We start from the raw sequence: 27,505 nt of genomic DNA, 5'->3' as shown, positions 1-27,505 counted from the left end.
ATAACGTCTCACTCCCTATCGTAACGTCTCCCTCCCTATCGTAACGTCTCACTCCCTATCGTAACGTCTCACTCCCTATCGTAACGTCTCACTCCCTATCGTAACGTCTCACTCCCTATCATAACGTCTCACTCCTTATCGTAACGTCTCACTCCCTATCATAAAGTCTCACTCCCTATCATAACGTCTCACTCCCTATCATAACATCTCCCTCCCTATCATAACGTGGCTGTGAGACACCCTGTTGATTGTTTGAGAAACGTTTTACACAATCGAATTGACACCAGAGCAGTTAGGGCGTAGAAGGGGGAATAAATACATTCCGAATAAATAGTCTAGGATATCCTAGGAATGACCCTACTAGATCAATCAAAGAGAAAGTTTCATCACAATTCGCCCCATATAGGCACAAAGAGAGACACGTCTCCGGGACGGTCCTGGCAGCACCACAGCAGTTATCTCCCCATTTTCTCTCTCATTTGGAAGAAACAATGCACCTGCAATGGCAATTCATAGAGTTGGAATTATGGCGAAATGGGCTTCAAAAATTAAACACTTTGGGATGTGATAAATATAACGGACAAGGAAAATCAGAGCGCGTGTGACCAAAACCTATCAGAGCTAGAGCCAAGCGCTGAGAGCTATATTAGGTCACCGCATTGCTGCTTTGACTCCCAAAGCAACGGGAACGGGAAATAGCACGGAGCACGAGCACGGGCGCCCGGTTGCATTTGATTTAAGCCGCCGCATACCACAGCAGGGAGACCGTTCTGTTTCGTTCACTAAATGACTATCCATGGAAGATGTATTTTTATTTTTTAACTACGACCTGCTTTTCAACTGATAACTGAGAAACCGTAGATAAAATAATATGTTAAAGTGATTACCAAGGGTAAATAATAAACAATACCGGGCAAGCAAGGTCCCTTCCCCGAGCGCAGGTGGATCCAACGAAGTGGTGGAACTGGGTATTGAACGAGGACAGGAACTGCAGCGTACCACGATAAACTCGGGACTTCTAGCCTACTACTACTATATTCAAATAATAGGTCTAACTATTCATTCCTATATCTGCTTTTTGGGGGTCCAATATGATGCTAAATTGTTTCACAGCCTGGATGTGTATCAGAACATCATTATAATGGAAATAGAATAACCCAAGTGATGTTGCCACTGTAGAACGCATAACGCACTTGGACTAATAGGTGTGTAACTCTAATCAAAATATTGCTTTGTTTGGTTTCCAAGCCTGCTTTAATTGAAATAATACCTAGTTCTCTCTTATGTGGACCTATAATAGTGTTTAAAGGATGCCTGAAGCACTCGCCCCAGCCCAGGCGCTCTACATCGGCATGGAGGTGGTGATTGCCGTCTTTTCCGTCCTGGGTAATGTGATGGTGGTCTGGGCGGTGAAAATTAACAAATCGTTGAGAGACACAACATTCTGTTTCATCGTTTCTCTGGCCCTGGCGGATATCGCAGTGGGAGCCCTCGTCATCCCCTTGGCGATAACTATCAGCATCGGACTTCAAACTCACTTCTACAGCTGCCTAATGGTCGCGTGCACGGTGCTGGTACTGACGCAAAGTTCCATCCTGGCCCTCCTGGCCATTGCGATTGACCGCTATCTCAGGGTCAAGATTCCAACCAGGTAAACAAAAACAACTCATCATGTCTTATACCTACACTGACCAGTAATACTCTAATTGAACAGGTGGATAAAGTGCACTACTGAGGATGGGGGGAAGGTGGTGTGGCTGGGAGGAGGTGATGAAGAGGGTGTAATGATGATGATGATGAGGAGGAGAACAAGAAGGTGTGGTGTGGGAGGAGGAGGTGATGAAGAGGGTGTAATGATGATGATGAGGAGGAGGAGAACAAGAAGGTGTGGTGTGGGAGGAGGAGGTGATGAAGAGGGTGTAATGATGATGATGAGGAGGAGGAGGAGGAGAACAAGAAGTTGTGGTGTGGGAGGAGGAGGTGATGAACAGGGTGTAATTATGATGAGGAGGAGGAGGAGAAGAAGAAGGTGTGGAGAGGAGGAGGAGGTGATGAAGAGGGTGTAATTATGATCATGAGGAGGAGGAGGAGAAGAAGGTGTGGAGAGGAGGAGGAGGTGATGAAGAGGGTGTAATTATGATCATGAGGAGGAGAAGAAGAAGAAGGGGTGGAGAGGAGGAGGTGATGAAGAAGGTGTAACGATGATGAGGAAGTTCTGATTACCAGGAGAGGGGAGGTGTCTGACATTCTGGTATTAACATGACAGCACACACACACACACACACACACACACACACACACACACACACACACACACACACACACACACACACACACACACACACACACACACACACACACACACACACACAGCTTCCATAGCAGAGCGATAAAAGCAGCTCTAATTGGCTGTTATGTCCTCAGGAATGCAGTGAGGGAAGGATGAGAGACTAACAAGGCATCACTGTGAGGAGGAGTGGAGAAAATCACATCTCTGTTCTTCTCTGCTGTCAATGTGAGGAGGAGTGGAGAAAATCACATCTGTGTTCTTCTCCGCTGACAATGTCAGGAGGGGTGGAGAAAATCACATCTCTGTTCTTCTCCGCTGACAATGTGAGGAGGAGTGGAGAAAATCACATCTGTGTTCTTCTCCGCTGACAATGTCAGGAGGGGTGGAGAAAATCACATCTCTGTTCTTCTCCGCTGACAATGTCAGGAGGAGTGGAGAAAATCACATCTCTGTTCTTCTCCGCTGACAATGTCAGGAGGGGTGGAGAAAATCACATCTCTGTTCTTCTCCGCTGACAATGTGAGGAGGAGTGGAGAAAATCACATCTCTGTTCTTCTCCGCTGACAATGTGAGGAGGAGTGGAGAAAATCACATCTCTGTTCTTCTCCGCTGACAATGTGAGGAGGAGTGGAGAAAATCACATCTGTGTTCTTCTCCGCTGACAATGTCAGGAGGAGTGGAGAAAATCACATCTCTGTTCTTCTCCGCTGACAATGTCAGGAGGGGTGGAGAAAATCACATCTCTGTTCTTCTCCGCTGACAATGTGAGGAGGAGTGGAGAAAATCACATCTCTGTTCTTCTCCGCTGACAATGTGAGGAGGAGTGGAGAAAATCACATCTCTGTTCTTCTCCGCTGACAATGTGAGGAGGAGTGGAGAAAATCACATCTCTGTTCTTCTCCGCTGACAATGTGAGGAGGGGTGGAGAAAATCACATCTGTGTTCTTCTCTGCTGTCAATGTGAGGAGGAGTGGAGAAAATCACATCTCTGTTCTTCTCCGCTGACAATGTCAGGAGGGGTGGAGAAAATCACATCTGTGTTCTTCTCTGCTGACAATGTGAGGAGGATGTGCTGCTTTTTGCTGTTCAGCTTACAGTACTTGACCATTTTCTACGGAACCTATTCAGAGATATTAGAGGAGAATACAACAGAGGATACCATTGAGGTCAAAACACGTCAGCCTACTTAAATATTCAAAGAGCACCTATACATTTAAAAATTAATTTGTTGTTTCATTTTTTGGGGGGGAGATGCCATCACCCTTTCTTTTTTTTGAAAGATGAGGATATTCTTTCAGTGGAATTGAGTGAGTCTGTGACAGTGACAGAGATTACATTTTTAGTAATGCATATTGAATGGAACAGCCTCTGGTGCTGTGCTGCATGTTCTAGTGCTGCCAAACTAGAGCTGCCATGTCCAGGGTGAAACAAAAGGCTTGGGGCTGTGCTGCTGAGAAGAAGCAGAGGGAGACTGAGGAGGAGAGAATGTGGGAGAAGAGAAGCCGAGTAGCAGAAGGGCGTTTTTCCATTCTCCATTTGTTGGAGAATATTCTTAGACAGTGATTGACTTGCTTTTAATCCTTTTTTAACGAAGTCACTTTGACTTGGGAGAGAGATTGTGAATGGTTCATTTGTCAAAAGAGAGAGAGAGAGATATAGAGGTTGTTGGGAATTTGTCATGCACTTGTCTTTTCCTGGCAGGGGTATAGCCGAATGTTTGATTTCCTTGTCTATTATTAAACCTTCTCAAGTTCTCAGTCAGCTCATACTCAGACCTGTCATCGCCTCCTTCGCAACACTTTTGCTGTTTCTACAGAAAACAACACTTCAAATCAGGCAGTGCACTATAAGCTATAATTGAACTTTTTCCAATTATAAATCAATTAATGATTCCTTGATTATACAGTCATTATTCTGTATGAGGACACCAATATTGGATTACAATTGAATTCTGGATTTTACGGGGATTTTTCTGCTGTTATAATCCATGGACATGCAGCCTAAGATGTTTTTGGGGACACCTTAGTCCTCTACAATGTCGGGATGTATGGAAGAGAGTCTCAGTCTTAAATCGTTTTCCACACACAGTCTGTGCCTGTATTTAGTTCTCATGCTAGTGAGGGCCGAGAATCCATTCTCACATAGGTACGTGGTTGCAAAGGGCATCAGTGTTTTAACAGTGCGATTTGCCAAGGCAGGATACTCTGAGCGCAGCCCAATCCAGAAATCTGACAGTGGCTTCTGATTAAATTAAATTTTCACAGAACGGCTTGTTGCAATTTCGATGAGGCTCTCTTGTTCAGATATCAGTAAGTGGACTTGAGACAGGGCATGAAAGGGATAATGAATCCAGTTTGTGTCATCCGTTTCGGGAAAGTACCTGCGTAATTGCGCACCCAACTCACTCAGGTGCTTCGTTATATCACATTTTAATTGTCCGTAAGCTTTTCAACGTGATGGTGCCAAGTTGAAAACATGCAGCGGTTGTGAGATATGAACATGAGACTCACATGCTTTTGAAAATATAGATTGCTATTATTTTCTATGGGTATCATGATGAAGATAAGACCCTATGCCTGCTCCCTAACAAAGTGGAGTGAGGGTAGGAAAGAGATTGAACGTGGATTAAAAAAATAATGGCCTCTGTTTGAAAACATCCCTTTTCAGCGGTTCCACACGCGTTCCTGTGACGCAAGTTCCGTGGGAAAAATATTTGTTGTATTTTATTTTGGAATAGTCCATTATATTCTTACTATATTTATGTGTGTTGACTGTGATTGGGTAGTTGTTTCTTGTCTGTTTAATGAACAAAATAACCAACTATTGCTTTCATTTGGATGGCACAGCCAGGCTGCACAGACCCATAACATAGGCCTAATTAAACTCAAAACATGCCGTTCTGTTGTTTAGAAAATACCTTTTATTAGTCTTACAATGTTTCTCAGGACCTGTCTAAATTAATTAACAATGGATTTATTTTTAATGGTGCATCTCCTTAATGGACTATTTAAATAGACGCCCCACCCACATCTGCACACCACGACTACCACTCATCTCTGGCATGCTGGCATACAGGGAGGTACATAAGGAAAAAGACCATAAATCCTATGTGCATTATAAGGTACTGGACCCTGCGATGTTCACAAAGCACTTGGAACACCAAAATGTCAATCGGAACCAGTCCAGAACCGCTCAAAGTCCTCTAAATAGGGATAGGATTGAATTAAACAGCAATAAATTCTCTCAGCTCCATGGATATGTTTGTAGAATTGCAAGAAATTGGCAAAAAAAAAACATGTGTCTACACCGCCAAGATGGGGTTCTCAAAAATGTTTTCTAAAATACAGTAGCGTCCACCACCTATGACCCTTTTTGATGCAGAAAAAACCCTGGATTACATCATAAGATCGTCAACATCGTTGTCCTACATGTAAGACAGTATTACCCAATCAGACAACAGGTGGGTCTAATCTTGAATGCTGATTGGTTAAAACCACGTTCCAGCCGGTATCTATTCCACAAATTACCGGCAAAGGATGTTACATTGAAATGCCAATTTACTCTGTTCCATCAGACTGTGCAATCTACTGTCTCATCTGCCCAGCCAGGCAATTTACAAACTTGATCTCCACTGCAAAAAGCATCCAGACATTTTCTCCCATTTTTTTTGTTAGACTAGCATTTGGTTTTGAACAACAGATATGTTGTATTGCCCTTGCTGTCTGTCTTGCCTACATTGGCAATACTGTTTCAATATTGAAATTCGATCTCCAGCTGTCTGATAGTAATGGACGAGACAGACAGTCTGGCAGCTTTTCTCAGACAGTTTGCTGTCATTCTAAATTCAGTTTGAAGTGATTGTGTTAGCGGTGTTGTTGGCTAGCTCCTCTGAACAACAGTGTCCTGACGAGAGAGCACACTATCTATGCCAGGAGAACCTGTTCCTCATTAGCTCAATGTTATGGATGTACCCCCCCCCCCAAAAAAAAGAAGAAAAATCACTATAAAACAGATTAAACAAACACAAATGCCGCTACTTTGTTGTTATTCTGGCTGCACTGTTTGACGTGACTGTGTTAGCAAAGTTGGCTAGCTAGCAAGCAAGGGATAAGAACGTTGCCAGACATCATGGTAACGGAACATTGAGAACCAACGACTGGATCACGTCCATAGATTTAGGAAAAAAAGCCTTAACGACTGGGTCGGTTCTCTGGCAAGCGAACCAATAGAACGAACGACCAGCCGGCCTTGGGTAACAACCATAGATTTGTGTCGGGACGATATCTCGTGGAAGGATGAAATAGTATGAATAAACTCATCAACAAAACGTGTTTAATGAAAATATGTCAATCGTTATTTGAATATGTTGGTAACCTGTTGTTTGACTGCGTCTCGGGCCTAACAACACGCATGGCAATATATCCTCCAAACACCGGCTTCTCTGGCATTATCACTTAAATAATGCAGCAATCTCAACCACACCTGTAAAATCTACCCAGACCTATAGAGCTCAAAATAGACTAGTTGAAATGCCACTCCAACCACCTCTCACTACTATCTGTGTGGACATAGTTATGTGTGTGGATAATTTTGGGTGTGTCTTAATCACACACTAGACACTCCCTGGTTACTGTTTGAGCTGCTATCAGTTTGTATCCATTAGTAGGGTTTCTTAGGAACAATACTCACTAGTGTTCAGTTCAAGTTCTTATCACTACACTTTTCATATCATATCAATCGGCCAATTCATTTATTTTATTTATTTAACCTTTATTTAACTAGGCAAGTCAGTTAAGAACAAATTCTTATTTACAATGACGGCCTACCAAAAGGCAAAAGACCGCCTGCGGGGACGGGGGCCTGGGATTAAAAAATAAATAAATAGCATGTAAATATAGGACAAAACACACATCATGACAAGAGAGACAACACAACACTACACAACGAGAGACCTAAGACAACAACATAGCAAGCCAGAAACACACGACAACACAGCATGGTAGCAACACAACATGACAACAATATGGTAGCAATACAACATGGTAGCAGCACAAAACATGGTACAAACATTACTGGGCACAGACAACAGCACAAAGGGCAAGAAGGTAGAGACAACAATACATCATGCAAAGCAGCCACAAATGTCAGTAAGAGTGTCTATGATTGAGTCTTTGAATGAAGAGATTGAGTGATTGTTGCAGTTTGAGTGTTTGTTGCAGCTCATTCCAGTCGCTAGCTGCAGCAAACTGAAAAGAGGAGCGACCCAGGGATGTGTGTGCTTTGGGGACCTTTAACAGAATGTTACTGGCAGAACGGGTGCTGTATGTGGAGGATGAGGGCTGCAATAGATATCTCAGATAGGGAGGCCTAAGAGGGTTTTATAAATAAGCATCAACCAGAGAGTCTTGCGACGGATATACAGAGATGACCAGTTTACAGAGGAGTATAGAGTGCAGTGATGTGTCCTATAAGGAGCATTGGTGGCAAATCAGATGGCCGAATGGTAAAGAACATCGAGCCGCTCGAGAGCACCCTTACCGGCCAATTTATAAATTATGTCTCCATAATCTAGCATGGGTAGGATGGTCATCTGGGGTTTTTGGCAGCTGGGGTGAAAGAGGAGCGATTACAATAGAGGAAACCAAGTCTAGATTTAACTTTAGCCTGCATCTTTGATATGTGCTGAGAGACAGACAGTGTACCATCGAGCCATACTCCCAAGTACTTGTATGAGGGAACTACTTCAAGCTTTAAACCCTCAGAGGTAGTAATCACACCTGTGGGGAGAGGGGCATTCTTCTTACCAAACCACATGACCTTTGTTTTGGAGGTGTTCAGAACAAGGTTAAGGGTAGATAAAGCTTGTTGGGCACTAAGAAAGCTTTGTTGTAGAGCATTTAACACAAAATCCGGGGAGGGGCCAGCTGAGTATAAGACTGTATCATTTGCATATACTGTAAATGGATGAGAGAGCTTCTTACTGCCTGAGCTATGTTGTTGATGTAAATTGAGAAGAGTGTAGAGCCTAGGACTGAGCCTTGGGGTACTTCCTTGGTGACAGGCAGTGGCTGAGACAACAGATTTTCTGACTTTATACACTGCACTCTTTGAGAGAGGTAGTTAGCAAACCAGGCCAAAGTCCCCTCAGAGACACCAATACTCCTTAGCCGGCCCACAAGAATGGAATGGTCTACCGTATTCAAAGCTTTGGCCAAGTCAATAAAAAAGCAGCACAACTTTGCTTAGAATCGAGGGCAATGGCGACATCATTGTGGACCTTTAAGTTTGCAGGCCAACAGGTTGAAGCCCAACAGATCTGCATTCTGTTTAAATCTAGAGCAGCATACATTATTTTCAGAAATGTATATCTGAACTGATTTGTCCACCATAACCTGTACATTACATATACGTTACACGTGAGTCTTTTAGAAGAAAACAATAGAAGAGGTACAACAAGGCAGTGCAGCCAATCAACAAAGCCTGCAGCCATAGTGTCAGGACCCGGTTTCGAACCTGGGTCTCCGGAGTGAGAAACAGTCACTTAACCAACTGAGCCACGAATAGACAGCAGAACCCAGAAGATGAGGCAGACACAGCAGTACTTAAGACGGTGTATTTAATAAAGAAAAAATCCTAAAATGCAAAAAATGGCAAATCCAAAAGGTGGTAGGAAAAACACAAAAAGACCTCAAAAGAAACTCACCAAAAAAATAAACAAAAAAACAGAATACCACAAGAACTTCACCCGACAAGAGCACACAGAACACTAGGGCAGGGTGCTAACATACAAACACAGAGCACAGAACTGAGGGAAACAAAGGGTTTAAATACAATCAGGGGAAACGAGACACAGGTGCAAATAATAATGGGGATCAAGGGAAAAACATAGGGACAAAAAGCACAATGGGGACATCTACTGACCAAAACCCGGAACAACCCTGGCCAAATCCTGACACATAGACATGGTAATGTGAGTCCCTGTCTGACTATCTTCATTTTTATCATTGCCCAGGCCATTAGCTCACCCCAATACACTGACACACAATATCTCTCTCTCTCTCTCTCTCTCTCTCTCTCTGTCTCTTTCTATCTCTCTCTGTCTCTCTCTCTTTCTTTCTCTCTCTCTCTGTCATTCTCTCTCTCTCTCTGTCTCTTTCTCTCTTTCTCTGTCTCCTCTCTCTCTGTCTCTCAATTCAATTCAATTCAAGGGTCTTTATTGGCATGGGAAACATGTGTTAACATTGCCAAAGCAAGTGCTGTAGATAATATATAAGTGAAATAACCAATAAAAATGAACAGTAAACATCACACATACAGAAGTTTCAAAAGAATAAAGACATTACAAATGTCATATTATGTATATATACAGTGTTGTAACGATGTACAAATGGTTAAAGTACACAAGGGAAAATAAATAAGCATAAATATGGGTTGTATTTACAATGGTGTTGTCACACCCTGACCATAGTTTGCTTTGTATGTTTCTCTGTTTTGTTTGGTCAGGGTGTGATATGAGTGGGCATTCTATGTTGTGTGTCTAGTTTGTCTGTTTCTGTTCTATGTTTTGCCTGATATGGTTCTCAATCAGAGGCAGGTGTCAGTCATTGTCTCTGATTGGGAACCATATTTAGGTAGCCTGTTTGGTGTTGGGTTTTGTGGGTGATTGTTCCTGTTTTTGTTCTTGTGTTAGTTTGCACCAGTTTCGGCTGTTTTGGTTTTCACGGTACATTTATTGTTTTTGTATTGACTCGTGTTTCCTTTGTTTTATTAAACATGAATCTAAATAGCCACGCCGCATTTTGGTCCGACTCTCCTTCACATAACAAAGCCTCCTTCACTCACGCTGCCAAACTTACCCTAGTAAAACTGACTATCCTACCGATCCTCGACTTCAGCGATGTCATCTACAAAATTGCTTCCAACACTCAACAAACTGGATGCAGTTTATCACAGTGCCATCCGTTTTGTCACTAAAGCACCTTATACCACCCACCACTGCAACCTGTATGCTCCAGTCGGCTGGCCCTCGCTACATATTCGTCGCCAGACCCACTGGCTCCAGGTCATCTACAAGTCCATGCTAGGTAAAGCTCCGCCTTATCTCAGTTCATTGGTCACGATGGCAACACCCACCCATAGCACGCGCTCCAGCAGGTGTATCTCACTGATCATCCCTAAAGCCAACACCTCATTTGGCCGCCTTTCGTTCCAGTTCTCTGCTGCCTGTGACTGGAACGAATTGCAAAAATCGCTGAAGTTGGAGACTTTTATCTCCCTCACCAACTTCAAACATCTGCTATCTGAGCAGCTAACCGATTGCTGCAGCTGTACATAGCCTATCGGTAAATAGCCCACCCAATTTTACCTACCTCATCCCCATACAGTTTTCATTTATTTACTTTTCTGCTCTTTTGCACACCAATATCTCTACCTGTACATGACCATCTGATCATTTATCACTCCAGTGTTAATCTGCAAAATGGTAATTATTTGCCTACCTCCTCATGCCTTTTGCACACAATGTATATAGACTCCCTTTTTTTTCTACTGTGTTATTGACTTGTTAATTGTTTGCTCCATGTGTAACTCTGTGTTGTCTGTTCACACTGCTATGATTTATCTTGGCCAGGTTGCAGTTGCAAATGAGAACTTGTTCTCAACTAGCCTACCTGGTTAAATAAAGGTGAAATAAAAAATATATATATTTAAAAAATAAAGAAAGCCGTTACTGTCACGCCCTGGCCATAGTTTACTTTGTATGTTTCTATGTTTTGATTGGTCAGGGTGTGATCTGAGTGGGCATTCTATGTTGGATGTCTTGTTTGTCTATTTCTGTGTTTGGCCTGATATGGTTCTCAATCAGGGAGGGGCAGGTGTTAGTCATTGTCTCTGATTGGGACAAATAACAACCGTACGAACACCGAAAACAGCCCTATCTGGTGCAAAACACAGAGACAGGAACAATCACCCACAAACACACAGTGAAACCCAGGCTACCTAAATATGGTAGCCTGGGTTTCACTGTGTGTTTGTGGGTGATTGTTCCTGTCTCTGTGTTTTGCACCAGATAGGGCTGTTTTCGATGTTCATAGGTTTGTTATTTTGTTAGTTTATCGTGTATAGTTTCCGTATTTAATAAAATGAATCACAACTACGCTGCATTTTGGTCCGCTCCTCCTTCCCACAACGAAAGCTGTGACAGTTACAGGTGTTTGTTGTTCACTGGTTGCCCTTTTCTTGTGGCAACAGGTCACAAATCTTGTTGCTGTGATGGCACACTGTGGAATTTCACCCAGTAGATATGGGAGTTTATCAAAATTGGGTTTGTTTTTGAATTCTTTGTGGATCTGTGTAATCTGAGGGAAATATGTGTCTCTAATATGGTCATTGGGCAGGAGGTTAGGAAGTGCAGCTCAGTTTCCACCTCATTTTGTGGGCAGTGTGCACATAGCCTGTCTTCTCTTGAGAGCCATGTCTGCCTACGGCGGCCTTTCTCAATAGCAAGATTATGCTCACTGAGTCTGTACATAGTCAAAGCTTTCCTTAAGTTTAGGTCAGTCACAGTGGTCAGGTATTCTGCCACTGTGTACTCTCTGTTTAGGGCCAAATAGCATTCTAGTTTGCTCTGTTTTTTTGTTAATTCTTTCCAATGTGTCAAGTAATTATCTTTTTGTTTTCTCCTGATTTAGTTGGGTCTAATTGTGTTGCTGTCCTGGGGCTCTGTGGGGTGTCTTTGTGTTTGTGAACAGAGTCCCAGGACCAGCTTGCTTAGGGGGACTCTTCTCCAGGTTCATCTCTCTGTAGGTGATGGCTTTGTTATGGAAGGTTTGGGAATCGCTTCCTTTTAGGTGGTTGTAGAATTTAACAGCTCTTTTCTGGATTTTGATAATTAGCGGGTATCGGCCTAATTCGGCTCTGCATTCATTATTTGGTGTTCTATGTTGTACACGGAGGATATTTTTGCAGAATTCTGCATGCAGAGTCTCTCTCTCTGTCTCCCTCTTTCTCCCTCTCTCTCTCACACACACACCACCTCAGCAGCATCCACAGCGTGTGTGTGTGTGTGTGTGTGTGTGTGTGTGTGTGTGTGTGTGTGTGTGTGTGAAGCTACACTGCCAGTTCTGGAGTCTTAATGAGACTGACAGAAGTCAATGTGATACCAATGAGCCTACTTTTTCTTAGCAGTCAGACATGGAAGCCAGCAACCGGGAAAAAGCGGACAGAAAAATCCTGTCGGGAAGTGAGCTAGCAACTGGAGGGTTGCTGGTATCAAATCCTAGATGCTATTGCCTGCTGTTGTGCCCTTGAGCAATGCACTTAACTCCCCACACCAACAGCCCCCCCGTAGCTGTGTGGCAGCCCCTTGCAACTCTCCAGGGGGGTTGGAACCAACATTATTTTCGAATTGCTTAGTTCTGAACAGAACCATAATTTTTTTTCTTTCTGTTCAGAACTGCAAAATAAAGTCCTGAACTGGTTCGAAACAAAAGTACCAGTTTATATCTTTCCTTTCTGCTTCTTTTTAAACCTATGAAATTGTTTTTTTTTTACATTCTATTTAGCTCAACATGAATAAATCATTTCACCATTTCATGCAGTGCGGATAGAGCAGTTTGCTATGGAGTGGGCAATCTATAGCTCAGTGATTTGTTTCCATGCATGACGGAAAGATGGTGCGAGATGCAACTGGAACTGTGCAGGTGGGGAGAGGGAGCAAGAGAGGGTGGAGGAGGCTTGGCTTTAAGCGCTTGGTATTTTGCAGGTGGGGAGAGGGAGCGAGAGAGGGTGGAGGAGGCTTGGCTTTAAGCGCTTGGTATTTTGCAGGTGGGGAGAGAGCGAGAGAGGGTGGAGGAGAAGGCTAAGCGCTTGGTATTTAGCAGGTGGGGAGAGAGAGCGAGAGAGGGTGGAGGAGGAGGCTTGGCTTGGCTTTAAGCGCTTGGTATTTTGCAGGTGGGGAGAGAGAGCGAGAGAGGGTGGAGGAGGAGGCTTGGCTTGGCTTTAAGCGCTTGATATTTTGCAGGTGGGGAGAGAGCGAGAGAGGGTGGAGGAGGCGTCTTACTGTTTTTGTAGTTAATAAATCAAATGTGAAATGTGATAACTATAGTATCCCTAACGAGCTTTGAAAAAGTGAATCTATTCTTCTCTAATAAAAAAATCTTTCTCCCTACCTTCTGAGTCACGCTTGTAACGTCAGTAGGTTACAGCTATGCTTCAGAGGGGGCGGGGCAGATTGCCTACACACATACATTTGAAGTCGGAAGTTTACATACACTTAGGTTGGTGCCATTAAAACTTGTTTTTCAACCACTCCACAAATGTCTTGTTAACAAACTATAGTTTTGGCAAGACGGTGAGGACATCTACTTTGCGTGACACAAGTCATTTTTCCAACAATTGTTTACAGACAGATTATTTCACTTTACCACAATTCCAGTGGGTCAGAAGTTTACATACACTAAGTTGACTGTGCCTTTAAACAGCTTGGAAAATTCCTGAAAATTAATTAATGGCTTTAGAAGATTCTGATAGGCTAATTGACCTAATTTGAGTCAATTGGAGGGGTACCTGTGGATCTATTTCAAGTCCTACCTTCAAACTCAGTGCCTCATTGCTTGACATCATGGGAAAATCAAAAGAAATCAGCCAAGACCTCAGAGAAATAATTTTAGACCGTCACAAGTCTGGTTCATCCTTGGGAGCAATTTTCAAATGCATGAAGGTACCACGATCTGTACAAACAGTAGTACGCAAGTATAAACACCATGGGACCACGCAGCCGTCATACCACTCAGGAAGGTGGCGCATTCTGTCTCCTAGAGATGAATGTACTGTGGTGCGAAAAGTGCAAATCAATCCCAGAACAACAGCAAAGGACCTTGTGAAGATGCTGGAAGAAACAGGTACAAAAGTATCTATATCCACAGTAAAACAAGTCCTATGTTGACATAACCTGAAAGACAGCTCAGCAAGGAAGAAGCCACTGCTCCAAAACCACCATAAAAAGCCAGACTACGGTTTGGGCTGGGGACAAAGATCATACTTTTTGGAGAAATGTCCTCTGGTCTGATGAAACAAAAAAATAGAACTGTTTGGCCATAATGACCATCATTATGTTTGGAGGAAAAAGGTGGTGGGGGCTTGCAAGCCGAAGAACACCATCCCACCATGAAGCACAGGGTTGGCAGCGTCATGTTGTGGGGGTGCTTTGCTGCAGGAGGGACTGGTGTACTTCACAAAATAGATGGCATCACGAGGAGGAAAATTCTGTGAATATATTGAAGCAACAGGAAGTTAAAGCTTGGTGGCAAATGGGTCTTCCAAATGAACAATGACCCCAAGCATACCTCCAAAGTTGTGGCAAAATGGCTTAAGGACAACAAAGTCAGGGTATTGGAGTGGCCATCACAAAGCCCTGACCTCAATCCCATAGAAAATTTGTGGGCAGAACTGAAAAAGCGTGTGCGAGCAAGGAGGCCTACAAACCTGACTCAGTTACACCAGCTCTGTCAGGAGGAATGGGCCAAAATTCACCCAACTTATTGTGGGAAGCTTGTGGAAGGCTACCGGAAACGTTTGACCCAAGTTAAACAATTTAAAGGCAATGCTACCAAATACTAATTGAGTGTATGTAAACTTCTGACTCACTGGGAATGTGATAAAATAAATCAAAGCTGAAATAGATCAATCTCTCTCTCTAATATTATTCTGACATTTCACATTCTTAAAATAAAGTGGTGATCCTAACTGACCTAAAATAGGGAATTTGTATTAGGATTAAATGTCAGGAATTGTGAAAAACTGAGTTGGCTAAGGTGTATATAAACTTCTGACTTCAACTGTACTTACTGGCAAAGATGTTCAGCTGTCAGGCAGACTCTGGAAGAAGATTCTGATTGACAGAGGGAGGGCTTTGAATAGGCGCTTTGTTGCATTTGTTTGTGGAACAGAATATTTTTTGCCTGGAACATAAAACAACGTTATTAAACAGTTCTGTTCCGGAACGGTATTGTTCACTTTCGTTCCCGGTTGTGATTATGTTCCTTGAAAAATGCCATTATTTTACAGTTTTCAGTTCCGTTCCCTGAACTGGTACCAACCCTTGGTATGTGTGTGTGTGCGTGTGCATGTGTGCATGTGCGTGTTATATGTGTGTATACATGCAGCATGTGTGTGTATGTACGTATGTGTGTCTTTCAGAGGGGTTGTGTTAAAAGCGAACCTTGTGTGCAATCGACCAATAAAGGTATCTTAAGCTATTGTGTTGCCTACTGAATGAAGAATCACTGCAGTCTGTCTCTGTTCAGTGCACAGTTTGGAGGTTACATTAGTAATGTACTGCATGAGGATATTGAGATGTAGTCAGTTTGGAGGTTACATTAGTACTGTACTACATGAGGATATTGAGAGAGGGTCAGTTTGGAGGTTACATTAGTACTGTACTGCATGAGGATATTGAGAGAGGGTCAGTTTGGTGGTTACATTAGTACTGTACTACATGAGGATATTGAGAGAGGGTCAGTTTGGAGGTTACATTAGTACTGTACTACATGAGGATATTGAGAGAGGGTCAGTTTGGAGGTTACATTAGTACTGTACTGCATGAGGATATTGAGAGAGGGTCAGTTTGGAGGTTACATTAGTACTGTACTGCATGAGGATATTGAGATGTAGTCAGTTTGGAGGTTACATTAGTACTGTACTACATGAGGATATTGAGAGGTAGTCAGTTTGGAGGTTACATTAGTACTGTACTACATGAGGATATTGAGATGTAGTCAGTTTGGAGGTTACATTAGTACTGTACTACATGAGGATATTGAGAGAGGGTCAGTTTGGAGGTTACATTAGTACTGTACTACATGAGGATATTGAGCGAGGGTCAGTTTGGAGGTTACATTAGTACTGTACTACATGAGGATATTGAGAGAGGGTCAGTTTGGTGGTTACATTAGTACTGTACTACATGAGGATATTGAGAGAGGGTCAGTTTGGAGGTTACATTAGTACTGTACTACATGAGGATATTGAGAGAGGGTCAGTTTGGAGGTTACATTAGTAGAGTACTGCATGAGGATATTGAGATGTAGTCAGTTTGGTGGTTACATTAGTACTGTACTACATGAGGATATTGAGATGTAGTCAGTTTGGAGGTTACATTAGTACTGTACTACATGAGGATATTGAGAGGTAGTCAGTTTGGAGGTTACATTAGTACTGTACTACATGAGGATATTGAGAGAGGGTCAGTTTGGAGGTTACTTTAGTAGAGTACTGCATGAGGATATTGAGATGTAGTCAGTTTGGTGGTTACATTAGTACTGTACTACATGAGGATATTGAGATATAGTCAGTTTGGAGGTTACATTAGTACTGTACTACATGAGGATATTGAGAGAGGGTCAGTTTGGAGGTTACATTAGTACTGTACTACATGAGGATATTGAGAGAGGGTCAGTTTGGAGGTTACATTAGTACAGTACTGCATAAGGATATTGAGAGGTAGTCAGTTTTTAGAAACCATGAATCACCGTCATTGCTTCAAATGAAAATAAAAAAATTATCCTGGAACGCAGTGCTGGGAGGGAGGGGGAGGGAGGGAGGGAGGCAGGGAGGGAGGGAGAGAGGGGAGAGAGGGAGAGAGGGAGGGAGGGAGGGAGGCAGGGAGGGAGGGAGGGAGGGAGGGAGGGAGGGAGGGAGGGAGGGGGAGGGAGGGAGGGAGGGAGGGAGGGAGGGAGGGAGGGAGGGAGGGAGGGAGGGAGGGAGGGAGGGAGGGAGGGAGGGGGAGGGAGGGAGGGAGGGAGGGAGGGAGGGAGGGAGGGAGGGAGGGAGGGAGGGAGAGAGGGAGGGAGGGAGGGAGGGAGGTGAAATAGAAGGCATAGAATGAGGATGGCTCTTTTCTTTATGTCTAAAAGCTGTGTTAAATACAGGTTTAACATGTCCGCTACCATGATTTTCTTGTTTGTGGTGCAGAGAGTTACAGCCCTTGTTGTCAACGTTTCAGTAATTGTTAACACTTTTAAAAGACCAAGTGAGATTTACAGAAACATTTGTGTGATTCTTAATTTGTCTTGCAGCTATAGGTGTGTGGAGAACTAACTCTTTGTGTTATGGTATAGGTGACTAATTCTTTGTGTTACAGTATAGGTGACTAACTCCTTGTGTTACAGTATAGGTGACTAACTCCTTGTGTTACGGTAGAGGAGACTAACTCCTTGTGTTACGGTAGAGGAGACTAACTCCTTGTGTTATGGTATAGGAGACTAACTCCTTGTGTTACGGTAGAGGAGACTAACTCCTTGTGTTACGGTAGAGGAGACTAACTCCTTGTGTTACGGTAGAGGTGACTAACTCCTTGTGTTATGGTAGAGGTGACTAACTCCTTGTGTTACAGTAGAGGAAACTAACTCCTTGTGTTACAGTAGAGGAAACTAACTCCTTGTGTTACAGTATGTTACAGTGAGGAGACTAACTCCTTGTGTTACAGTAGAGGACTAACTCCCTAACCGCCTGGTTTCTCTCTGTCTCTACAGCTACAAGCGTGTGGTGACAAAGCTAACTCCGGTGGTGGTGTGTTGGACTGTGGCCTTCATCGTGGGACTTGACTCCTGCTGTTACTGGAACAACCTCTGGAGGTAGGTAGCTATGTATTTTAAATTTGTTTTGTTTTGTTTGTTAATTGCAGTTTGACATTGGTTGTGTCCTTGTTTGAACCGGGCCCATTAGTAATAAGAATTGTCAAATAATTCTTCAATTGATATTGTGATCTATAATATAGGTGACTAACTCCTCCTCCATCCCTGAGGCTGCAGTAGAGGTGACTATCTCATCATCACCTGTCAGTTTGAGAACGTTACATGGACTATATGGTGACTAACTCCTTGTGGGTATTATAACATCTCTCTATATGTAGTATATCAGCTGGGTATTATAACATCTCTCTATATGTAGTATATCACTATTATAACATCCTTATATGTGTTAAGTATAGTATATCAGCTGGTAGTATAACATCTCTCTTTATATAGTATATCAGCTGTAGTTATTATAACATCTCTTATATGTAGTATATCAGCTGGGTAGTATAACATCTCTATATGTAGTATATCAGACTAACTCCTTATAGTATATCAGTTATTATAACATCAGTAGATATCAGGAGACTAACTCTCTTTTATGTGTATATCGGTAGTATAACACTAACTCCTTGTAACATTATGTAGTATATCAGGAGACTAACTCCTTGTGTTACGGTATAGGAGACTCTCTCTTGTAGTATCAGCTACGGTATATCAGCTGGGTATTATAACATCTCTCTTTATGTGATATCAGCTATAACATCTCTCTGTGTTATTATAACATCGGTAGATGGTAGTATATCTAACTATAACATCTCTCTTTATGTAGTATATCAGCTGAGGTATTATAACATCCTTATATGTAGTATATCAGAGGTTATTATAACATCTCTTTTATGTAGTATCAGTAGAGGTGATAACATCCTTGTATGACAGTATAGGTGACTAACTCCTTGTGTGACATATCAGCTGACTAACATCTCTTTTGTGACAGTATAGGTGACTAACTCCTTGTGTGATATCAGTATTATAACATCTCTCTTTATGTGACTAACATCTTTGTATATCAGTTATTATAATCAGTATATCAGGTATAACATCTCTTGTGTGATATATAGAGGTGACTAACTACTAACTCCTTGTGTATATCAGTATATATCAGTGACTATAACATCTCTTTTATGTAGTATATCAGCTGAGGTATTATAACTCCTTGTGTTATATCAGCTGGGTACTATAACATCTCTTATATGTTATCGGTAGAGTTGATAACATCCTCTTTATTAGGTATCAGGAGATAACTCTCTTGTATTAGTATATCAGAGACTAACTCCTTGTATATCACTGGTATTAGGACACTCTCTTTATATAGTATATCAGCTGGTTAACTCCTTGTGTTATCAGCTGGGTATTATAACATCTCTTGTGTTACGGTATCAGCTGGAGTATTATAACATCTCTTGTGTTACGGTAGATGTAGTATATCAGAGATCATAACATCTCTTGTGTTATGGTAGAGGTGACTAACATCTCTTGTGTATATCAGCTGGGTATTATAACATCTCTCTTTATGAGCTGAGATAACTCCTTGTGTTAGTATATCAGGTGATAACATCCTCTGTATTAGTATATAGGTGACTATAACATCTCTTGTAGTTATCAGCTGTATAGGTGACTAACATCCTTGTGTATATCAGTATAGGTATTATAACATCTAACTCCTTGTCTCTATATATGTAGTATATCAGGTAGAGGTGTATATCTAATAACATCTCTTGTATATCAGCTGAGTATTATAACATCTCTAACTATATCAGCTTGTGTTACAGTATGTAGTATATGACTAACATCTCTATATGTAGTTATCAGCTGGGTATTATAACATCTCTATATGAGTATATCAGTGACTAACATCTCTTGTGTAGTATATAGGTGACTAAACATCCTTGTGTATACAGTATAGGTGACTAACTCCTTGTGTGATAGTAGATATCAGTGACTAACATCTCTTATGTGTATATCAGTATAGGTGACTAACTCTCTTGTGTGATAGTAGCGGTGACTAACATCCTTGTGTTACAGTATAACATCTCTAGGTACTAACATCCTTATATGTGTTATCAGCTGGGTATAGGTGACTAACATCTCTCTTGTGTGACAGTACAGGTGACTAACATCTCTTGTGTGACAGTATAGTATATCAGCTGACTAACATCTCTTGTGTTATCAGCTATAGGTGACTAACTCCTTGTGTGATATAGCTGGGTGACTAACATCTCTTATGTTATATCAGTATAGGTATTATAACATCTCTTGTGTGATAGTAGGGTGACTAACATCCTTGTGTTATCAGTATGGGTATTATAACATCTCTATATGTGACAGTAGAGGTGACTATAACATCTCTTGTGTTATCAGTATAGGTGACTAACTCCATGTGTTAGTATATCAGGAGACTAACTCCATATGTAGTATATCAGCTGGAGGTGATAACATCTCTCTGTGTTATCAGCTGAGGTACTAACATCTCTTGTGTTATATCAGGTAGAGGTATCACTAACATCCTTGTAGTATATCAGCTGGGTACGTAGTATATCAGGTGACTAACTCCTTATGTGTATATCAGACAGTATATATCAGCTGGGTGACTAACATCTCTCTCTTGTGTTACAGTATAGTTATCAGCTATTATAACATCTCTTTATATGATAACTCCTCTGTGTGTATAGTAGCTGGGTATTATAACATCCTTGTGTTATCAGTATAGGTGACTAACTCCTTGTATATCAGTGATATAACATCTCTATATGTAGTATATCAGCTGGGTATTATAACATCTCTCTTTATGTAGAGGTGACTAAACATCCTTGTGTATATCAGCTGTATATAACATCTCTACTAACTCCTTGTATGATATCAGCTGGGTAGTAACATCTCTCTATATGAGTATATCAGCTGACTAATAACATCCTCTTTATGTAGTATATCAGCTAGGTGACTAACTCCATGTGTTATCAGGAGATAACATCTCTATGTGTATATCAGTGAGGTGACTAACATCCTCTGTGTATATCAGCTGGGTATTATAACATCGGTAGATAACATCTCTCTTATATGTAGACTAACTCCTTGTGTTATCAGTAGAGGTGACTAACTCTCTTGTATGACAGTATATCAGTGACTATAACATCTCTATATGTGATATCAGCTGGGTATTATAACATCCTTGTGTTATGTAGTATAGGTGACTAACTCCATGTGTTATGTATATCAGCTGGAGACTAACTCCTTGTGTTACAGTATATCAGCTGATTATAACATCTCTATATTGTGTATATCAGTATGGGTAGATAACATCCTTGTGTTATCAGAGAGGAGATAACTCCCTAACCGTATATCCTGGTTTCTCTCTGTCTCTATATCAGCTGGGTATTATAACATCTCTATATGTAGTATATCAGTGGTATTATAAATCTCTATATGCGTATATCAGCTGGGTATTATAACATCTCTCTTTATGTAGTATATCAGTGGTATTGTAACATCTCTATTGGACTGTGGCCTTCATCAGCTGGGTATTATAACATCTCTATATGCTGGGCTGGAACAAACCTCTGGAGGTAGGTATCAGCTGGGTATCATTTTAAATTAGTTTATCAGCTGGGTTGTTTGTTAATTGCAGTTTGACATTGGTTGTGTCCTGGGTAATAACATCTTTTGAATATCAGGGCATCCATTGGTATATCAGAATTGTCAAATAATATCAGCTGGGTATCTAATTCTGATATTGATATCTGTGTATCATCTCTCTTTATAATATACACATATTATATGACATATCAGCTGGGTAGTATAACCCTCTATATGTAGTATATCAGCTCCATCCCTGCAGGCTGCATCTCTAGTAATATCAGGTATTCATCTCTGAATATCAGCTGGGTATCTAACATCATCACAGCTGTCAGTTTGAGAATCAGCTGGGTATTATAACAGCATGGACTATATCAGCTGGGTAGTATAACATCTCTAACTTCTATATATCAGCTGGGTAGTATAACATCTCTCTTTATATAGTATATCAGCTGGGTATTATAACATCTCTCTATATGTAGTATATCAGCTGGGTATTATAACATCTCTCTTTATGTAGTATATCAGCTGGTTATTATAACATCTCTCTATATGTAGTATATCAGCTGGGTAGTATAACATCTCTCTATATGTAGTATATCAGCTGGGTATTATAACATCTCTCTATGTGTAGTATATCAGCTGGGTATTATAACATCTCTCTATATGTAGTATATCAGCTGGTTATTATAACATCTCTCTATATGTAGTATATCAGCTGGGTATTATAACATCTCTCTATATGTAGTATATCAACTGGGTATTATAACATCTCTCTATATGTAGTATATCAGCTGGGTATATAACATCTCTCTATATGTAGTATATCAGCTGGTTATTATAACATCTCTATATGTAGTATATCAGCTGGGTATTATAACATCCTCTCTATATGTAGTATATCAGCTGGTTATTATAACATCTCTCTATATGTAGTATATCAGCTGGGTAGTATAACATCTCTCTATATGCTAAATTATAACATCTCTTTATGGCTGGGTATTATAACATCTCTCTTATGTATAACATGATAACATCTATATGTATATCAGCTGGTTATTATAACATCTCTATATGTAGTATATCAGCTGGGTATTATAACATCTCTCTTTATGTAGTATATCAGCTGGGTAGTATAACATCTCTATATGTAGTATATCAGCTGGGTACTATAACATCTCTCTATATGTAGTATATCAGCTGGGTATTATAACATCTCTACATGTAGTATATCAGCTGGTTATTATAACATCTCTATATATGTAGTATATCAGCTGGGTATTATAACATCTCTATATGTAGTATATCACCTAAACTACCTCTACAGCAAGGGTATTATAACATCTCTATATGGCACCTAAACTATAATCTAGTATATCAACTCTACAGGTATTATAACATCTCTCTATAGGTAGTATATCAGCTGGGTACCAACATTATAAACATCTCACCTACATTACCATCTATGTAGTATATCAGCCATCTGGGTATTATAACATCTCACCTCTTCTATGTAGTATATCAGCTGGTTATTATAACATCTCTCTTATGTAGTATATCATCTATAACTGGGTATTATAACATCTCTACCATATGTAGTATATCAGACTGGCACCTACACTACCATCTACACAGACTGGCACCTACACAATAACAGACTATAACATCTCTATATGTCTATAGTATATCATCTGACTGGTAGTATAAACATCTCTTACTCTATATGTAGTATATCAGCTGGGTATTATAACATCTCTCTATGTAGTATATCAGACTGGCACCTACAATATAACTGGCATCTTACCATCTATAACAGACTGGCACCTAGTATATCTAGCTGGGTATTATAACATCTCCATCTATATGTAGTATATCAGACTGGGTATTATAACATCTCTATATGTAGTATATCTTATGTTCATAAGACTGGAAGTCATCTACAGCAGTAGGAACAGACTGTCTGATGTTGTTTGTTGAACTTCATCATATATACATTGTTGTTCAGTAGTTGTGCAGCTCAACTAGTGCATGGGGTAAAACGTGGTACTGGATAACAGCTAAACCCATCTACCAGGATTATGTTTCCACTACAGGTGCTGCACTCCGTTACTCCTCATGCTGGTCATTTACACAGAGATCTTCTACATGATCCACAAGCAGCTCAACAAGAAGGTGACTGGCACCTGACCAGCCATCTCCTTCTCCATCATAACAGACTGGCACCTGTATCTACAGCAGACTGGCCCCACATCTGTTTGTACTATCTCAGACTGGCAAACATGACAATTCTATAACAGACTGGCACCTACAATACCATCTATACAAGACTGGCAGACTGGCACCTATACCATCTATAACAGACTGGCACCTCTACACTACCATCTCTACAGCAGTAGGAACAGACTGGCACCTAAACTACCATCTAAAGACTGGCACCTACATTACCATCTATAACAGACAGTAGGAACAGACTGGCACCTACACTACCATCTATAACAGACTGGCACCTACATTACCATCTATAACAGACTGGCACCTACACTACCATCTATAATAGACTGGCACCTACAACTACAGACTGGCACCTACATTACCAGCAGTAGGAACAGACTGGCACCTACACTACCATTACACTACCAACAGACTGGCACCTAAACTACCATCTACAGCAGTAGGAACAGACTCTATAACAGCACCTACACTACCATCTACAGCAGTAGGAACAGACTGGCACCTAAACCATCTACAGACTGGCATCTACATCAGACTGGCACCTAGACTGGCACCTAACCATCTACAACAGACTGGCACCTACATTACCATCTACAGCAGACTGGCACCTAACCATCTATAACAGACTGGCACCTACACTACCATCTACAGCAGACTGGAACAGACTGGCACCTACACTACCATCTACAGCAGAGGAACAGACTGGCACCTAAACTCTATAACAGACTGGCACCTATACCATCTATAACAGACTGGCACCTACATTACCATCTATAACAGACTGGCACCTACACTACCATCTATAACAGACTGGCACCTACACTACCATCTATAACAGACTGGCACCTACATTACCATCTATAACAGACTGGCACCCACATTACCATCTACAGCAGTAGAAACAGACTGGCACCTACACTACCATCTATAACAGACTGGCACCTAAACTACCATCTATAACAGACTGGCACCCACATTACCATCTACAGCAGTAGGAACAGACTGGCACCTACAACCATCTATAACCATCTACATCTAGACTGGCACCTACATTACCATCTATAACAGACTGGCACCTACACTACCATCATATAACAGACTATACACAGACTGGCACCTACACCATCTACAGACATCTACCATCTAACAGACTGGCACCTACACTACCATCTATAACAGACTGGCACCTACACTCTATAACATCTACATCAGACTGGCACCTACACTCTACCATCTATCTATAACAGACTGGCACCTAAACTACCATCTATAACAGACTGGCACCTACACCATCTACCATCTATATAACAGACTGGCACCTACATTACCATCTATAACAGACTGGCACCTACATTACCATCTATAACAGACTGGCACCTACATTACCATCTACAGCAGTAGGAACAGACTGGCACCTAAACTACCATCTACAGCAGTAGGAACAGACTGGCACCTACACTACCATCTATAACAGACTGGCACCTACACTACCATCTACAGCAGAAGGAACAGACTGGCACCTACACTACCATCTATAACAGACTGGCACCTAAACTACCATCTATAACAGACTGGCACCTACACTACCATCTACATCAGACTGGCACCTACATTACCATCTATAACAGACTGGCACCTACACTACCATCTATAACAGACTGGCACCTACATTACCATCTACATCAGACTGGCACCTACACTACCATCTATAACAGACTGGCACCTACACTACCATCTATAACAGACTGGCACCTACATTACCATCTATAACAGACTGGCACCTAAACTACCATCTATAACAGACTGGCACCTACATTACCATCTATAACAGACTGGCACCTACATTACCATCTACATCAGACTGGCACCTACATTACCATCTACAACAGACTGGCACCTACACTACCATCTACAACAGACTGGCACCTACACTACCATCTACAACAGACTGGCACCTACACTACCATCTACAGCAGGGATTATTTCCCTGAGTATCTGGGTAAAATACTTATCGTAATGATTATTAATTTATAATAACAAGAATACTAAATCAAGATAATATTTCTTCTTACAGGCTTGCACCATCAGCCACACCGACCCCAACAAGTACTACGACAAGGAACTCAAACTGGCCAAGTCCCTGGCCCTGGTCCTCTTCCTGTTCGCCATCAGCTGGCTTCCCCTCCACATCATCAACTGCATCACGTTGTTCTGTCCGACCTGCGACAAACCCCTGTTCCTGGTCTACATGGCCATATTGCTCACGCATGGCAACTCAGCCGTCAACCCCATCGTCTACGCCTTCCGCATCAAGAAGTTCCGCGACGCTTTCCTGAAGATCTGGAAGCAGTACTTCTGTTGTAAGGACGTACCCGCCATCTTGAACCAGCCTAGTGAGAAGGATCGGAAGGAGAACGAGAACCAGAATGGGAACGGGAATCCTAATCCGATCGGGGACTCACCGCCAGCTCCTTCGCCATCACAAGAAGGGCAGCAGCTTCCACTAGAGCAGATGGTTAAACACCAGCAGCCACAGAAACCGCCGATGGAGCACAACAATATCTAACTATCCCTGGAAGAAAGGGAGTTTCTACATTGACGTTTCAGAAACCTTTGAGTTCCTATGTTTTTTTGGAGATGACTAGAGGTTGTTTGACAGGAGTCAGAGGCATTCTGATAGTAGTCGTTTCCCGAATGTGAGGCAACCAATGGAGGAGGAGCGCGAGAAACATTCCAGCAGTTTACTTTTTGTACCTTTCACCTTTCACCTGGATGTGACTGGATGTTTGTGTATACTACTTTGAAAGGAGTGTGACATGGTACCTAGTGAATGGAAGGATTCTGGAGCCGTGTTAGGCGACTCGCAACTTAAGGATCCATCTTACAGACTGTGAAATCTAATTTTAACATTCGTGTGGAGGTGTATTTGAGTTTGAGGCAGAGGGGGGTAAAGAAAAAAAAAACATTGAAAATGAGTATTAGGGTTTATACGGTAAAAACACTGAGAATTAATATTAGGGTTTATACGGTGAAAAAAGTGTAATCAAAAACGTGCAATAATGTAAGTCTATTTGATAATGAGACTGAGACATCTTAGTAGCTAACTGAACTGAACTGAAGGCACTAAGCTTTAAATGACAGTTAACAGAACATTGACAGTTGACCTTTTTAGCGTTGTGAAATTAGAGAGGAACTGACAGTTGGTGGGATCCTCATTCAAAAAAAAGTGCAAAATTGAGCACTGATGGTGAGGTATAATCCGTGTCAGATTATCAAACGTTATAACACTGAATAAACATGTGGCTTAAAAGAGTTCCAGATGTTGCAAGATTAATGTTCCTGCTGTTTATTAAACTGTACTGATTTAAGCTAACAAAGGCTTTATATGAATGTAGTGATGTAAATTTGAATTAAATGTAGCTACGGTGGCAGCTGTGAATGAATGCTCACTTCTTGATTCAGGGTCTTAAGGCACGAGAAGCACAGTGGAGGAACGAGTGGAGGTCTCCTCTCCTCTCTACACCTCTCCTCTCTACACCTCTCCTCTCCCCTCTACATCTCTCCTCTCTACACCTCTCCTCTCCTCTCTACACCTCTCCTCTCTCCTCTCCACCTCTCCTCTCCGCTCTACACCTCTCCTCTCCCCTCTACATCTCTCCTCTCCCCTCTAAATCTCTCCTTTCCCTTCTAAATCTCTCCTCTCCCCTCTATGCCTCTCCTCTCTACTCCTCTCCTCTCTACACCTCTCCTCTCCCCTCTACATCTCTCCTCTCCCCTC

At 41.6% G+C, this 27,505-nt stretch overlaps 1 protein-coding gene across 1 annotated transcript; it reads left to right on the top strand.

Moving 5' to 3' along the window:
- Positions 1–704: 704 nt before the first annotated feature.
- Positions 705–27,272, top strand: LOC135505035 (adenosine receptor A1-like). The gene is made up of 4 exons (XM_064924055.1): positions 705–1,651; positions 17,821–17,922; positions 23,589–23,667; positions 25,802–27,272. Exons 1-4 carry the CDS (start codon positions 1,311–1,313, stop codon positions 26,291–26,293), a joined length of 1,014 nt encoding a protein of 337 aa, XP_064780127.1. The 5' UTR covers positions 705–1,310; the 3' UTR covers positions 26,294–27,272.
- The last annotated feature ends 233 nt before the right edge of the window (positions 27,273–27,505 follow it).

The sequence above is a fragment of the Oncorhynchus masou genome, chromosome 18, assembly GCF_036934945.1.
Source record: "Oncorhynchus masou masou isolate Uvic2021 chromosome 18, UVic_Omas_1.1, whole genome shotgun sequence".
NCBI classification, from domain to species: Eukaryota; Metazoa; Chordata; class Actinopteri; order Salmoniformes; family Salmonidae; genus Oncorhynchus; species Oncorhynchus masou.
This window is presented reverse-complemented; position numbering and strand designations above follow the sequence as displayed.

Coding starts and splice junctions, on each gene's coding strand:
- LOC135505035 (XM_064924055.1), top strand. CDS start 1,311: ATGCCTGAAGCACTCGCCCCAGCCCAGGCGCTCTACATCGGCATGGAG. Junction 1,652..17,820: donor AGGGTCAAGATTCCAACCAG/GTAAACAAAAAC, acceptor CTGTCTCTACAG/CTACAAGCGTGTGGTGACAA. Junction 23,668..25,801: donor ACAAGCAGCTCAACAAGAAG/GTGACTGGCACC, acceptor TTCTTCTTACAG/GCTTGCACCATCAGCCACAC.